Source organism: Falco naumanni, chromosome 5 (genome assembly GCF_017639655.2).
Source record: "Falco naumanni isolate bFalNau1 chromosome 5, bFalNau1.pat, whole genome shotgun sequence".
Lineage (NCBI taxonomy): Eukaryota > Metazoa > Chordata > Aves > Falconiformes > Falconidae > Falco > Falco naumanni.
In genome coordinates, this window is record NC_054058.1 from 51,679,067 (window position 1) to 51,696,629 (window position 17,563).

The following is a 17,563-nucleotide window of genomic DNA, read 5'->3' on the forward strand; positions in this document are numbered from 1 at the left end:
GTACGTAGCTCAGCACCTCAGTTTGTTCCTCTCATGGCCAAAGGAGACTCTTGTTTTAAGCTGAGTCCCTTCCTCCACCAAACAACCCATCAGAACATCAGTTTCAACTCACAACCAGGCGTGTCTGGCTGTAATTCTAAAGAGCAGTGCTGCCCGGCGTCCCTTGCATCTCACCTGCACTCTCAGATGTCTCGTGCGTCACAGAGCTTCACTGTTCCTTAACCATGGAATGCACCACTGGGAGGATGATCTGCAGAAACATCTAGGAAAAAGCACATTTAGGACCCTTTGTGGGACTAGGAGAGAGGTGTGGCTCTAAGGCCAGAAGGACCACAGACGTGTGAATGCGGATCTCCAGGGCCCTAAGCAGAGAGGCACGCATAGAATGGATGAAAAGGGACCAGATGTCCCTCACACCAGTGTAGAGGTGAGCCCCACCAAGGGCTGCCCCCTCCTCTACCGCTGCTAAAAGAGAGATGGATGGATTGCCACATTACCCAGGAATGGGGTGTGAAGGTTTAAAATCCTAATCTCCTCCCTGAAATATTGGAGTGCTGCTCACAGCCCTCTGGACTAGAGCAATGGGGTGTTTTCTTTCTGTCTTGTACAACCTCCTGTGTCTTAAACCAAACCTCAAAACTTAATCAAAATCCATTTTATCTGTGCTGAATCTGTGCTGAGATGGACCGGAGACTGTGGGGGTTCAGCATGAGCTTCTTGCTGCAAACGCAGAGGGTTGGTCACTGCCAAGGTAGCCCACTGCTGGTCCAGGTGCCTGGCTAAAATGCCATGTCCTTCTCTCTAATGCATGACCTTGTGGAATAAAGGTCTTAACAACCAACAAAACATAAACGTGCGTTGGCAAACATGAGAGAAGTTAACAGCATTGCATCCGCAGGTAGCTGCAACATGTGTATGTTGTTCGACAAGACTTCTCAAGAGCTGCCGGTCACATTTGGAAGCAGAAAAATCACCATGCAGAGGCAATTGAGTCCCACATAGAGCAAGACATTTATATGCAGTGGCTGAGAATAAAACTGGATACAATATATTCTGTGGCATTTCAGTGGCAGCAAGTCATCACTCACAGAAACGATTAGCAAAATTATTTTATAAAGTTTTCTTCTCTGTTGTAAATGTAAATACTGTATGGATATAAACTGGTTTGTATTACTCATGCACAAAGGCTGCTGTTGAAAAAACTTAGAAGTTGCAAGGTCAGGGATTTCCAAGTTAGAAAAGTCTTTTTTGACTTACATTTTGACACTAACTGCAGTTCCATTATAAAATACTACCTTTGCCACAGGACCCTTGCTTCACTCATTGGGCAGAATGTGGGACCCACTCAGAGAAGAAACCGTACAGTGTTTTGCTTTAGCCATGCTATCCTGCATCTACCATGGTTCATGTGCAGGGTTCTGTTCAGTTGATTTTCCTATGGACTCTGCTCAAACACTCCTTTTCTGAAGTGACTTTGTCACAAGCACTAATTCATACAGCTTCCCATGGTAAGGCTCTAGTGTTAATCTTATTTTTAGCTAGCTAAGGCTCCCTTCCTGAGAGCACTAGTTATTTTGTGGGGTTTTGTCCACATAATAATTATGTGTGATTATGTTGTTGTTGTTGTTATTATTCTTCTTGTTGTTGTTGTTATTATTGTTGTTGTTGTTGTTGTTGGGGGGGTGTGTGTGTATTTTCCCATAAGACTTTTGGGAAAAAAGTAACATATGCTGGTTTATGGAGTGTAAACTAAATTACATACACTGAGTGAACCCTCTAAGGATGTGCAGGCAGCCAGCATTTTGGATTTCCTAAATTCTCCTCAATTAATATCTCAGCTATTTCATGTTGTTTAATTACTTTTAATATCATTTTTTTAAAGAGTGATAAATAATTTGACATGCCACATCCCTACAGTCAAGCCAAGTTGCTCCTGCTTAAATAACTGCACCAGAAAATAATAGATTATTGAAAACAACTTCAGCAGAAACTAACAGAATTAATAAACAGAACTGGTCTTGCCCAGTTAAGAGAGGAAGGTTAAGAAAAACTGATTTTTGCAGTTTAGGCATGGATAATTAGAAAGAAGGTAATCTCTTAGCAAAGTAGTAAGTTAGTGAGGCAGGCCTAATATTATACTTTGCAGGAACAGTTAATGTAGAGGGCAATTGGTGTGTCTGGCCAACAAAAAAAAATCACTGAAAGTGAACACAACCTCTTGGGAAGTCTTGAGGTGTAGGAAAGGGTCCAATTCTCATTGCACCCTTCCTATGGTAAGATGAAGGCTGTGCTGCAGTATTTCCACAGAATTTACTGTATCTGTTTAGAAACTGAACTTCATAATCAATGCAATCATATAATTTAGTTTCTACATACTTCAGTATAATGTGGAAAATAATATGCAGGGCTATTTTGGGTTGCAAGGACTTATTGCCTTAGAGAGAGATAGCAACACATCAGGCATGCTACCATGTTTATGTAGCTTCTGGACTGGCTGTCTGGCATCTAGTCAGCTCGTAGCTTGGGCAAAATAAGCTCAAATCTGTTCACACCCTTCTGTGCATTGGCAGTGATGTGTCTCCACTCACATCCCTGTACTGAAACATCAAATTTAACAGAAAATATTCTTGTGGTATTTGACTTTGGATTTACTGTTTCCCTAATTTCCTTCAGAATGGAATGTTAGGAAAAGTAAGAATGAAGAAGCTGGAGCTGTAGTGATTTGGTGTTTCAGACCCACGTTTGAGAATGGTCAAATCTGTAAATGAGGAAGATTTCTTGCTTTGAAACGTTAATTTCCAATTGCAACAAGCAGAGTTACCATTTACAAAGCAACCACCATGGCTTCAAATTGCAGATCTGGAAAACTGCTGCAGAGTGTTAAATAGATCTGATGCTCTGTAGGATCACACTATGGCCTTGATCACTTTGTGATATACCAGTTCATCAGCATCCTGGACCCTGTGGTTAGGCACCTTGTTTCTGTAAGTAACTAGATGAATATGGCATCTTTCAAAAGGAAACTAGCTTTGAGACGGGAAGGGAACAATGACAACCTTTACCTGGAAAAGTTCAAGCCACAGAAGAGTTTTATGTTTCCACTGTATTTCCCCTGGCCTGAATACAATACCTGATGTGAGATTTTTTTTCTGCTGCAGCTTATGTGGACACCATAGAGAGGAGCTTCGGGCCTTCACACACCAACCAGAGGAACATCTCTCTTTTTCCTTAGAGGAGGTCAACAAGTTCTCCATCTGCATGCTTAGCCTTTGATCTTACAGTGCCTAAACCCAACTAGCTGGTTTCAGGAACCTGGGAGTCAGGAAAACCCCTCATACTACTTCTTGCAGTTTTTTCCACAACCAGCCCCAAAACCATTTCTGAGTGTGGGATACTGGCACAGTCATACTTCTGGTTTGACCAACTACTGCTGGGTTTCACTTCAACCATCAGGTGAGTGCTTTGAAAGGCTTTTATTTCTTGTTTGTAGAATGTTATGTAGGGGGGAGAACAAGGTTCCATTTTATTCCTGTTTATCTCACTCTTGAGTTTCTCTGGGTTGGTGGTAAGTCAGAGGCAAGTTGTTTTTAAAATGTCATTTCACAGCTCAGTTGTGAGCACTTTCACGTAAAGCCACATTCTGCCCTTGTTTACACTTGGCAGCTCCAGTGGTTTCACTGGGGATTTAGTGGAGGAAATAAGGTCAGGATGCAGCTCTTTGAGCCCAATCCCACTGAAATTACTCTGGCAAAAAAGCCTTGTGGGCTTCCTTCTCCTAATACCCAACGCAATGGAAGGAAATGTACACTCCTCCAAGTGACCATGGAAACTGGTGCCTGGGTTTCCAAGGTGATTTTCTGGCAAGTGGCCAAAGGAGGAAGCGGTAACAAAACAGGATCCCCGGCACCAGAAAGCATCCACATTCCTGGCGATGCAGCAGCCTGCGCTGAGGAGGCCGAAGCCACAGAGACAAACAGAGCGAACTTCTCACTTTAAATTCACCGTAGGTGTCAAACGCTCAGCAAAGGATGGGTAACTCAGCCTGTGATCCCAGCTTCCTCACACATCTACCTGTTTCCTTTCTTGCTTCTGTCCAGTGAACGATATCGGTCTTACCCAGCTAACATCTTAAGGCTCATATAAGCTCACTTTCAACAGAAAATAAAAGAGCAAAATGACACAGGGAGAGAAAAAAGAAACTGATTAAAGCCAAGTCATACCCTGAAGTTAGGAAAATCTCACACTCTGTAGATATATATTTTTTAATGCTTCATAGCAGTAAATAAAAGTTATTTCCTATCCTGCGTCTTGCATGGAAAATACGTGAAGAAGGAAAAATTTCTCTTTCCAGTGCAATAAAGAGACTTTGCAGAGCACATTGATATTCCTCCTGGGGCTCCAAACCAGCACAGAGCAGAACTCCACCTTCAACATCTTTCAGGAGGACCAGGACTCTCCTTATCTGCCTGTCTGCATAATTCCTTCGTGGAGTAAAGCTGAAATACAGTGACGTGCAACATGGCACAGTGGAGGAGAAGAAAAGACTGGTGGCAAGACCCTTTCCATTTGCAGTCGAGAGGAAGAGGAGTTGATAGGCACAGACATATGTGCTCCTGCAACTCCTGTGCCAGCATTGAAGCCTGTCACAGAACACTCTCACATAATGCATTGTGGAGTCTACAAATGTACACCCATTACATCACCACAAGCAAGTACAGGCATAGCATCTATCAGCAGAACAACCCAGCAACGGGCATGTTACTAAAGATTAGACGAGGGACTGTTGCAAATTAAGACCATCCCCAGCAAGAAAGCTACCCATCCTGATAAAACATGTCTGATCAGAAATAGCAGAAAGCTGTTTCCTTTCTGCCAGAAGAGAAGGAGCCAAAGGAATTTGAATCTTCCTCTACTTGTTGGGAGGAACCACTGAGTATCAAAATTGCAGACGTGAACCAAACTGTTGCTAAGTGTTTTCTTGTGTGCTTATATTCATGCTTTCAGATATAAGTAAAGCTGAAATTATGAAGCTTGATTGTCAGGTTTTCCATGAAAGCCAGAAGGTCCTGTTCTATCCCTGCAGGATACGGTATTGACAAGTTATTTTAAGATTGCTTCATGGCCACAGGATAGAACCAAATTATTCTTAAAAGGGCTGTAAAGTATTTTGACATAAAGGCTTCACTTCTGTAATTGTGGGGTTGAGTTCAGAATTCCTTTCTTCCTCTCAGTTCAACTTTTAATGGAAAATCTGGGCTCGCAGGTGGTGGGGGAGATGTACAAGAGCAGTCATTGAAAGCACATTGCTTATCACAAACACAAAGTCTTTCTGAAAGCCTGCGGAGGAAGGACTTGCTTGTCCCACTGGAAGAACAGTAAAAATGCACATTAGCTGCGGTGTGGGATGCATTGGCCACCGCAGTAAGGGGAGATGGTAATGATGACGGGATGTGATTTAAGTTAATCTGACTGTGCCAAGACAACCCTTTCTGACCTTAAACTTCCATATGCAAATTTGTCAAAAGGTAAATTCAGGTTTTTGCTCTGATGAGATATATCCCACTGACAGCACTGCCCGGTGTAGTCTGAGCACTCAGTTACACAATGTGGTTGTGTGTACTCCTCTCCATTACCTTCCCATCCAGACTGTACCTGCATTGAACACAGCAATGCTGCACTACACTGCTCAAATTAATGTAACAATTTCCATGGGGTGCGGGTCAGTGCTAACCATAGCTCTTTGCATCTTCTCAGAGCACCAAGACAAAATCTCTTTCCAGTCCCACAAGTGTGGGACATACCTTCTCCGTCAGTTGGACATGATGCCCAGATACTGCAGCTAAATCGGAGCAGCTTGGTACATCCCCATGCAAAGATCAGCAACACGCAGAGATACTAGCACCAGCTTTGAAAGGACTAGTCATCTTAGTAATGTACCATACCTGAATTAACTAACCCATGTGGGTGACCACTTTCCACACTACCTACCTATGGTAATGTTGTAGTCTACTGTGCGCTTGCAGAGTAAGGTAGAATGACTGAGAACATGCTCTCTCTTGAAAAATGGGTAAGATTTGCTACAGTCATTTCCTGTGACTTAAGGATATCCAGACAGAAATGGGACTAGGTTTTTTTGTAAGTATAATTAAAGTGTCATAAAACTAGTATAGCACACTGCAAATAAAATGATTGTATGCAATTTTTCTTAAATCACCTGTTGAAATAACCCGATCAACTCCTTGAAATGTAAATATTCTGAACTATCTGAGTTCAAACATTTGTGTTAGAAAAATAGAAGTACCTGAACTCTGTGTCTGTTATTCTAAGATTGGCCATGTATAGACTTTTCCTAAAAATTAAAAGCTTTGTATCAAACAGGTTAGAAATAACAGACAAAAAGTTTGCCATGTAGTTACCATGTCTACATCCCATATTAAGGACAGCTAGTGAAAGAAGGTAAAATGAACACATAGGTAGGAGGCAGCAGAAGACTTGGCAGCACTTTTGAGACTTGTACATAAAGTAATTACACATGCTACTGGTCTGAGATCAATTATTTATACCCTTTTTTATATACTGTAGCTCACATTTTATTGGCAATTGTTATTACCAATTCACTTCAATAGAGGGCAAAAGAGACTGAAGTTGTCATCTCAGACTAGAGGTTGCATGCAAAAGGGAGAATTAAGAAATCTGGGAGGATTACATACAACTGGAAAAAAGAAAAATACTAGAGCTGTACAGATTTCAGGTAATTTTAATTTCCCATAATGCTTCACCGCTCTCCCTGTCTGTGAATCATAACTAAATAAACACAAGAGCTTCGTGAAACAAAATGATCTCAAAACTCTTCACAGTCATTTTTCTCCAGACTTGAATAGATTGCAAGCACTAACTTAACTGTACCAGGAAAAAAGAATGGTGTGGTGACCTGGAAGTATATTCTCCTACATTTTCTTTTACTGACTTTTAACACAGCAAATTTCTGCACAATTTAAGGGATTTTTTTTTTTTTTTTGTAGGGAATGACTATTTTATTTGTTTTTACTTTTCCTCTGATTTTATTTCTGCATCAGAACAGGGGCTTTGCGGGCTATCTAACAGAGTATTTCAAATGGTCTCTCTTCTGTTCCTGAGTTTCAAACAGTTTCAGTAATGCTTTAAAATTCACCGCTTTGAGACACAAAGGTACGATATTCCAGCAGTTATTAAGAAGTCTAATGTTTTATGAAATGTGAAATAATAGACTTTGTTTGGTCTCTGGGATAACTACTTCTTTCATTCCAACTAAGAATGCAGAATGAAAGATGGCTGTGTTCTCTGCTTTGCAATGAATCCCACAGTGATGGACCACTTTGACCTCTCTATCCTTAAATAATTCCTCACACAGTGATATTTGTCTCCTGCTATTCTTCCTAAATTTTCTCTACACTGATATCATTTGTTGTAGTGGCCTTAATATAGTATCTTTCAATAACTGATAGATTTCCCACAAAATTCTTTCCAAGTTGTTTTTTTTTTCCAAGTACGCTTGACCTACCAGTTCTCCAAATCTGCTGACTGTCTGCTTTCTTGATGCTCACGGTCTTTATTCTACTGGGACTATGGTGCAAGCAGTATGGATTTTGTCTCCCAGCAGTTCATAGGCACTGTGGAAGACAATATTTGAATTCAAAATGATCTTGACAGATGAGAAAGAGCTGATCAAATGAGGAAGTATAACAAAGATAAGGGCAAAAATGTCCATTTAGGAGCAGAAAAATCAACGAATCAATGAAATGGGAAATGGCAACTGTGGCTGAGTTCTTACCTAGAATACAGCATTTGTTGTTGGGCGCTGTACTTAAAATGAATGGTTAGGCAATGAAAGAAGCTGTACAGAGGTACTGACTTGTAATGGAAATGTTAAGATGGCAGAAATGAAGTATGAGTGCATACAGTCGCATAGAAACAAGGACAATGTAAAAAATTAACTATATTCATAGATGAGGACATAGTCCTCAACAGTAAGATTGAAGACCGTTGCCTGTGTTGAGCCCAGGAGGCCTGCACTCCAGTAAAACAAGACCACACATTGCCTGTCAGCAGAAGAATTAGCCCCAAGCAAGAGGAAGGTGGGAAGTGTAGAAGAATGAAGCTGGGTTAATTAGTTGATAATAAAATAATATTGTCTTCTCCTTCCAGAGTCTCACACTGAGCTTTTTACACTAACTTCTTAGCAGAGAGGAAAGCACAGATAGTCGTACGTGCTGGAAGGTTGAAAGACCTGGGTTTGTCTAGTCTGGATGAGAAAAGCTTCAGAAGCATTAAAGTGATAGTTGTCCATGTGTAGTATCTTATTATTAAGAGGACAACAACCAGCTGTTCTCATAGATGCTGGGAGAAGGACAGAAATAAAACAGCTTCAATTGCTGCAAAACTATTTTGGCTGTGTATCAAGAGCAGTGAAACTCTGGCAAGAGCTTACCTGGGGACCTCACTGACTTGTCACCGGAGATAGTGAAGCACATGACCGGCAAATATTTGTCACCAGTGTCTGGAAATGTTCAAACCTGTCTGACTGCTGGGGGCTGGAGCAGACCAGCAATCGACAGTTATTTCTGACGCTCAGCGCCAGCTTCGTTGTCAAAGACCCTGTGACTCAGAGACCCTGGTGCCAGCTCAGATCCATGTCAGTTAAAGACTTGGTGCCTGTGCCAAAGTTTTGTCACCACTGGACTAAACAATCTCTTTTAGTCTCTTCCTGACCTATGTTGTTATGGTTGCTATGAAACCCTTACCTGTGGAAGCAATTTTTCTGCCGGCTCTGTAGACTTCTGCTGTTTCTCACTAGCAGGAATGTTAAAAAAATTTTATTTCTGAAATTGAAAACAGCCATGTTAGAACGGGGTTGGGGGGGAGAATTTGTTTCAGCCCAACTTTTTCATTTCAGATTACTTTTGAAAAAATATTTGTTGGCTAGAGGTTACACAATTGCCATTCTTTGAGTGGATCTTAAGTTATTATCCATCTGACAAAGAGATGGCAGCAGGGTGGTGCTGTTGCATTTTGCCTTTGTGTTGTTTTTCTTTAATATCTGTGTTTCAGGAGTAACAAAACCGAGCTTCTGAAGCTTTTGTACTTCACCAAAAGTACACATGAAAATATTTGCATCGGGTATGAAGTTAAAAAAAATAGCTATGAATTTTCAAAAGGTTTTATGGGAACTTTAGACACACAGTATCCCCATTGCCTTTTCAGATAACTGCAAAACTTGGCTCTGAAGTAATCTATGAAAGTGAACATTCAGCTGTTGCAGCCTGAATGAAGCCTACAAAATCTTCACGTTCTGTAATTGCTGGGAGAAATCCTGCAGTGAGAACAGGACTGAAGAGGTAGATCCTCTACCTGTATTTTTTAGTAGGATTGAGTTAAAAAAACACATTTTGTGTATAGCCTGGTTTTGAAATGTTCCTCTTTTGTACACTGGTTTTTTGCACTTTGCATCTTTTTGATTACATTTTCATTCATTAAATGTGAAAATGGGAAGTACATAACCAAAGTAACAATTATGTCCCTGGTGTGTATCCAAGAGTGCACAAATCTCATGTCACAGTCCTAAACAGAGCTGTACCTTGTCTGTAACAATCCCTTCTCACCTTCTCCCATCATTTATGAAGTAAGATCTCACCAATGGGACCATATTTTGGGGAGGACCCACAAGGAAGGCTGGCAGCTGAGTCATGTCAATATAAAGATGTCATGGCAACTTTTGCTGGACACATTGAAACCATGAGGTGTCTGCGGCTGAGTCAGCCTGGAGTAAATGGTCCTGGCAAGGGGTGGTGTAATTCACTCTCTCCTTGTAACCTCACTGAGTGTGAAACCTGACAAGTGGGCATAACAGTAAAGCACATGGCTGAGATGGTCAGAGGCAGACAGGCAGCGTCACAGGGCAGTGACCAGGTTTCTGACTTGGGACACAAGAAGGTAGTTTCTGTTCTGATGATTTCTATGCCCTCACAGACCACTTCTGTCTTCAAGCGATCAGTGTGAGGGGGTCTTTTCTAAGCAGAGTTGCTCCAAAACTTCCCAGTTAAATTTCTCGACTTGCTTGCTTGAACTTAGACTTGCTGTAACCCTAACCCACAGCTGCTTGAGAACAGATAACCATATTAGCAAGTGGCCAGCTTATCTGACAAATGGCTTCTCATCCACATTCTTGTTTGTGTATTTTAGACATCCTGGGTCCTGTGGGCCATTTTGATATCAGCCGTATACTAGAGAATGAAAGTAGATTGCTTATAGGGTATTTATTGCTTCGGGGAGGTGGGGAAGGTTACCTTGCCCTTCTTATTTTCTCCTTTCCCCAAACACAACTCCCCCACTTCTTCAATCCATTCTTCTGGTCTTATTTCCATTTCTTCCCACTATTAAAGCTCAGCCCAGTTCCTCTCTGGGCACTCCTTCAGATGTTTTTCAGTTTTAGGTACTCTCTACTTTCCCCCCTGGAACCAATACATGTGAGTAGATTGGCATATTGCCGAGCAGTGAAAGTCCTTTTTAGGAGTACTTTTGTCCCCACAGCATTTCTGCACGGTGACTGGCAACCCTGCATTCCCTGTATTGCAAAATCTGAGTTTGCATGTGGAGAAAGAGATGGGGATGAGGACAACCCCACCCCTGTGAAACAGTCAGGTGGGTTGAACCCATCAGTGGAGCTCTAGAGATGGGCTTTTCATTCAGTCCTTCAGCATCTCCCCTCCAACTTCTGCTACCTTCTCCAAATAGCTCTGCCAATTACTTACTGGTTTGGGTTTTTTTTATGTATGTGGGCTTCACATTTTCAGAAGTATTTAGCGATGGTGAGTTCTTCAGCACTTGGGTGCATAATTTGACATATTTTTAAAAGACCCAGAGGTTTCGCTCCTGACCCGGTTTTCAGATGGTAAACTTGTGGATGAAACCAGAGAAAGCTTTGTAAAATCTTCAGCCTGGATCCTGCTGAAAGTTCACTAATTAGTTTTAAGATAGCCTTTGATCAGCTTATGTTATGATCATGAGTATGAATTCTATGATAGGGCCAACTGCAAAAAAACTGGAACAGAACACACAATGATTAATGTTTTTCCAGCTTCTCCCCTTCCATCATTCAGGATGCTGCCAGTGCAGTACGTACAGGTGCCCGCTTACAGAGCACCGTTTTAACACAGGTCCCTGCCCCTCTGCCCAGGGAGCAGTAGGTGCCTCCCACGCGTCCCGGCAGCTCCGGCAAGCTGCTGGCTGGAAGGCGGCGGGCTGTGCGGCCTCGGCAGGCACACCGCTGCCCGGCCGGGACCCCCCGAGCGCCCCCTCCTCCAGCCGAGCCCTTCAAGGCAGGGGCAGTGCGAGGCCGCCCGCAGCGGGCCGGGCAGCAAGCGGCAGCCGGCAGGGCCGCCGGCCGGCACCGGGCACACTCGCCGGCCGGGAAGGTGGCGGCGGCCGCCCCGCCCGCCCCACCGCCCCCACCCCGCCGCTGCCGCTCCGCCTCCGGGGCAGGGAGGGCTCGGGGCGGGCTCGCCTCCCCGGCGGCGGGAGAGCGGGCGCGGGGGGGCCGCAATTTCGGGAGGATGAATGCGGAGAACCAAGATGTGCTGCTGGATCTGGAGGGGGAGGAGGAGGAGGAGGAGGAGGAAGACGACGATGACGGGGAGACCGGTGAGTCGGGGTGGCGCGGGGCGGGCGCCCCGGGACAGCGCGGGGACCGGCGCGGCGGGGGCGCCCCCCGGGGCGGGCGGGGGTCGGCGGGGGCTGCAGCCAGGGAAGTGCCCTCGTGGAACCGGTGTCGTGGGTGGGGAGGACACCTGCTGGCCCCGCGCCCCGGGCAGCGACCGGGCCGGGGGGTGGCAGGCTGGCTCGCCCCGCAGCTCGCCCCCCCTACAACTGATGATTCCCCCGCGGAAGACGCGCCCCGCTGTCCGTGCCGGCGGCGCGCCCCAGGCGGGGCTCCCTCGCCCAGCGCCGCCGCCGCGCTCCTGCTTGCCCAGCGTCAGCTGGCGGGGGGGGCACCGAAAACTTTGCCCGTTCCTTCCCCTCTGTTCCCTCCCTCTGGGAGGCACAGGCGTGAGGTGGCACAGGGCAGCACTTCGCAGCCAGCACAGTGCGGTGCCCGAGCCCCTGGGCGCCGCTCGGAGCCCCCAGCCCGGGCACAGCCCGTGCCGCCCCGCCGGTCCCCGGGCAGCGTGCGGGGCGCCACCGCCTCGCACCGGGCCCCGCGGCTGGCGGCAGCGCCGGCGGGCAGCGGCTGTATCCCCCCAGCTGCCGGCTGGCTGCCTTAGCTTGGCAGCCAAGCAACGGAGGGAGAAGATGAACCCCCCCAAAAAAACAACGTAAGGGAGGAAATTGGCAAAGCATAGAAAGATAGTAATTTCTTAAACAAAGCGGGGGGGGGGGGGGGGGGGGGGGGGGATGCATATTCTGTCTGCCAGAAATGTAGACCGTAAAATAAGCTGAGAGTTCTACATTCAAAATGTATGTTACTCGTATCCCAACAGCAGTATCCCAACAGCAGCAGCCCAGGACAATGACAGTTGTTTCTACTGTGGGAATGAATTCTATTAAAGTATTTCCAGCAAACAGCCCAAAAGGGGCTGGTTCTCGGCCGGGTCAGACTGAAGGGGTCTGTTTGTTTCACTAAAGAGACACAGATTTACTTCAGGTCACAAGCTGTTTTCAGCTGTGGTACCCAAGGCATTCTGAAGTCCTGTACGTCTACCTATCCGGTTAAAATGGATGTAACAAACAAGGAGTGCAGGCAAACATCAGTTAGACAAGCAAGTAGAAGGTAGGTTTGTGTATACAAATGAAAAGAGTTCCTGCTCATTATTGTTCAAAAGGTCATGAATGCTTTTACAGAGAAGTACAGGATTTTGGTATTATTTTAATATTGTGGCTGGATTTCTGCATTTGAAAAAACTTCTGGTGAGATTAGCTTTCTCTGATACTCTGGTGGCCTCTAAATACTAATCCTTAATAATGGCCACTACAGTTTGCCTCCTTTATTCGATTAGCTCCCTCCAAAAGTGTATAAAGTTTGAGCCTCACCCAACGGTCTGTGGAAATCAGGGGGATGTCTTTCCTCCAACATTACTAGCCTTTGTTTCAGATGCCGTGGGAGTATCCCTTGCTTTACAGTAACAGTCCAAAAGACAAATTCAGTTTTCCATATGAAGTGAGGCAGAGGAATTTTTTGACTCCACTCCCCAGATTAAAGGGTGGATCAGGACTGCAATTTATTAACCAACACATGCCTTTTTCTTTCCATTCTTCACTCCAAAGAACAACTGAATTGTTTCCTACTCATGACTATCAAATCTGGGGTTAGTTTGGCTCGCAGAGCCAGCAAATAATGAGCCGCGTGTTCTGCTTGCAGGATACAGCAGCTAGGAACAACTCATGCTATGTGGCAAAATTGGCTAAAAATTGAGCAGTGATGATTTCATGAGTTGTTATGCAAAGCTTGTTACGTGCCCAGGTCTGTCACATATGCTACTCTGCCTTGCAAAATGCATGCATCGAGGTTTTTACGCTATGTATAATTACAGGAGAGCTATTTTATTAGCCTGAGGAACTGGCAAATCATCCATTATCTCCAGTTTTATTGTACCCCTTGCATCTGCATTTTCCCAAGACAGCCATCCCTGTTTTAGCAAGTAAGTAGGACTTCTGAACTCTTTCCAGTTGTATTTGAGATCAATCCCAAGTGTTTATGGCTCATCAGGAAAGCATTATTATGGCATATCAAAGTTTGTAGTCATGGCACATAAAGGGAGTGCTCTGGCTCATATTGGCATACAGTTGGTTTTGGTTATCCTTGCTGATAGCTAGCAAACCCCTCACGTCAGAGGCAGACTTAGGTGCTGAGGGAAAGAGCTGGACTCATGAGTCCCAATCCGCAGGAAGGTACCACGGCTGTGCTGCCTGCCATACATAGCTTAGAAATGGATTATTTCAGTCAGACTTGTGCTTTGAGAGTCTTGTCCAAGGGTCAGGCTTTTTTGACAAGTTAAAACCCTTTTTTTTCCAGTGCTTAAACTAGATGGGCAACTTTTTCTTCTGGAGTCAGACTGTTTTCAAGAGGATTGTTACATTAGTGGAACCAATTTGTTTCTGAGATATCTTGTTACCAGGCAGAAATGGTGGGAAGGACATTGACCTGCAGTTGCCACAGCATTTAAAATTCTCCAAACCCATTATTTTCCACCTAGAAACTGTCAGACGGTTCCATAAACTGTAAAGTTTTTCTTTCCCTGGTGCCAAACCTCATACCATATATAAATTAGTTTGCTTGTGTTTGGGGATTTACAGAATATCAGAGTGTGCTTTTCTGAAAATTAACTTCTGCAGACAATATCCAGAGGCATCCACTCTGACTAACCATTCTGCATGAAATACTTTTCATTGGGATATGTTAGCATCTTGCTCATTCTTTGTGGTCTTGGTTTTGCTCAAATATATCTCCTACTTGTTCCTTGAGCCTGAGTGTACAACATCTCCCCACCTTTTGACATTTTTTTGTCATACAATGTAGATACTGTGCTGATGAAGATTCCTGCTCTTCTTTCTGAAAAGGATTTCATGCTGCTGTTCAGCACATGTTTTTACCAACTACAGTAAAAAAAGTACAACAGTACTGCATTATTCAAGCAACACTGATTGTGGAGTTGCACCCTAAAATAACCGGGTTTGCGCAGCCCACTGTACCACTGGAACCCTGTCCTAAGGGATGATGTTGTAATCCAAATGGTGAAGAGCAGGTATAGCTATTCTTCACCTCATTAGTTTTGCTAACGGTTCTGTCCTCTGCTTGTTTCCTCATGGCATATACTGAATTTTATCATATTGTCTGCCTAGAGCTTCTATTTTTTCCTATTTGATAGCTTCATTAACTTGACCTACTTCACATATGACCCTACAAATATTATTGATATCATATACTGTACTCCAATATGGATGTACAGTACCAACAGTGTTCTACAAATTGCTCCAGTGTTTGCCTTCATGATGCTGCAGAACGGTCAATTCTCTGTAGAAGTCTTCGGAAGACAGTCGAAAGTCTGAACAGTTGGATTCCTTGACTGAAAAATTTGGCTTTGTCCTGCAATCTATTTACTGTAATCCCCACACTGTGGGGAATTTAAAGGTGGTCTACTCATCAGTAGGTGCAGGGATCAGATCTCATAGTCTTGTAATATGCAAGGCTTTATAAGCAGCTTCTTTAAAAAAATGTGATTCTGTTCCTGAAAGGACAGTATCTTGCTTTTCAGCCTACCTACAGTAATGAGTAAGACTACCTCAGTCCATTCTTATCACACCTGGTTTTCTTTTCTTTTTCTTCTCTGTCTTGTAATCAACTTAAAAATTATTGGGGCACATTTCAGTCAGCCACTGTCCTGAAGAAGACTGTGGGATGGGTACATCTGATGAGCTGAGAATCAAGAATTTCTGCTCCCTGATTCTGTGCTGGTTTTATGACACTGTTGTTGTACAACATCTAGGAGACAAGAGGAGACCCTTCATGGTGAAGTCCAGGAAACACTGGCCTGTACTAGTAGTCAAAACTGAAAACTACCTTTCATGCCTTCATGTCCTTCCTCTTATATCGGCTACCTTGATAGTTTACCTAATTTCTTCCTCTCTTCATACTTCAGTAATTTTATTTTCTGACCTTGCACCCACTTTGCTTTTACCAAATGCAAGTCACGCAGGAGTAACAACCTTGTCACCAAGTATGGTTGCATTTGAACAGTACACTGCTGGTACCACTCACTTTTTAATTCTGATTTAATGATTTTTCTATAAAACTACTAAAAAGCAAATAGTGAGTGTATAAATATTTAAATACAATATAATTACAGTTTTGCAGCTATTTATAATTCATAAACTCTGGTAGAGACCAGAATATTTCAAGAATCAGGCAGGAATTCAGGAAACTGAAAAACTTCACAGATTTTCCTCTTTTTAAAGTTTTCCTACCATAACAGAATCCCCAGTTTTCCATTAAAAACTTCCTGTACTTTTGCTCCTGTATTTTGGATTTAGCTGTACTGAACATATGAGTGCAGTTTACAGATAAGTCTACAATCTGTAGGAGGACTTGTTATCTGCAATTTTATCAACTTGTGCCATTTGCACAACTTTAATAGTAGTAGTTTTGTTTCTTTTCCTGGTTATTAAGTCATTAATTTTATGTCAGATATTTATCACAGGTCATTCCTTAAAGTTTTTCCTCTATTTACATAACCCTCAAGTTCTTTTAAAAGGACAAATACCCGATACACATTTATCCTCAACATCTTAGATTTTGTAAATTACTTTTCAAGCATTATCATTTGTAAAAAAGAAAACTTATCAACGCTGATAATGTAGGAAACAGCCAGGCTTTTGTTACATGGTACAGAACTCCAGCAGTTCCGTAGTGTTACAGTTATTGAAAGTAATGCAATCGAAAACGCACAAAGAATGTCCTAGTTATCAGCTGATTTGCAATTTACGCAGTATATGAAACTGCAGGTAGAGAGCTTGAATTTCAGGAGACCAGAGATGTGGAAGGAGTGGATGTATGCATGCTGTAACAAGTGTTGTGCTTCCACACAAATGGACCTTTTCAAACGTAATAACATCTGTTACTATATGCATAGGAAGTTAAAAAAAGTTGTTATCATTTAAATCACTTCAACCTAGTATTTCTTAGTACCTGCTGTTTCCTAGAAAATGATGGGTTGCATGCTGTGGAATTAAGGTCTGGTTTGCCACTAGACATGTGGCAAACCCCAAGGGGGAACTGATACTAAAATGGATGTTTTCTGCTATGGTAAAAACAAAGGAACAAACACAAGGGTGCTTTTCTGTAAGAGCAATTACTTGTCATAAATTAAATAGTCTTTGTAATGCCTTCCAGCTTATCCCTTATAAAAAATGATTAATTTTTTCTTTTACTGTTTTTTCTTAGTTTGAAATAATACGTTCTTGTACCTCCCTCAAAAGTCAAATAAAAAAGCATTAGCCTAAGTTTGGGATTAACTGGGGTTGGTTCAGGAAAAAGGGTTACTCAGTTTTGTGCGTTATAAATAACACACAAATAATAAAACTAAATATCCTGTGCTTGACATGAGATCTTTAAAAAAGATGCTGCAGGCCTTAAGCATATGGAGCTGCTGCAGTTGTGTTTAACAAGATAACGCATTTAACAGGATATGAATGTCAAGGATGAGGGCAGTGAAGAATGGTGCCATGGGTTGGATTGTGTATTATTCTTATATTCAGGAAACAAAGGTGGGGACAGAAATATTATGCAAGTGCTGAGCTCGGTATCTTAGTGAGTAGAAAAAACCAGCTTGCTTTTGCAGGACTGTCACTATTGCTACGGTCTCTGGCATGGTCCTTTCTAACAGTCTGAAGTATTGCTCTATAGAATATGTATGTTGTTAAGCTGATACTTAGTTGATATTTCTAATATAAATTTTTAAAAATATTCACTGAGGCATGGACCTAATATCACTTGTAAATTTTTAGGGGGGGTTAACTCAAATCCAGGCTCACTGTG

General features: G+C 43.1%; 1 protein-coding gene across 1 annotated transcript in view; it reads left to right on the plus strand.

Annotated features, from left to right (window-relative positions):
- The first annotated feature begins 11,573 nt into the window (after positions 1–11,573).
- ANO6 (anoctamin 6) overlaps positions 11,574–17,563 on the plus strand; it is a 76,602-nt gene continuing 70,612 nt past the window's right edge. The window contains exon 1 of the mRNA XM_040596764.1: positions 11,574–11,676. Coding sequence (XP_040452698.1) covers positions 11,589–11,676 — 88 coding nt within the window. The 5' untranslated portion in view covers positions 11,574–11,588. The remainder of the gene's footprint in view (positions 11,677–17,563) is intronic.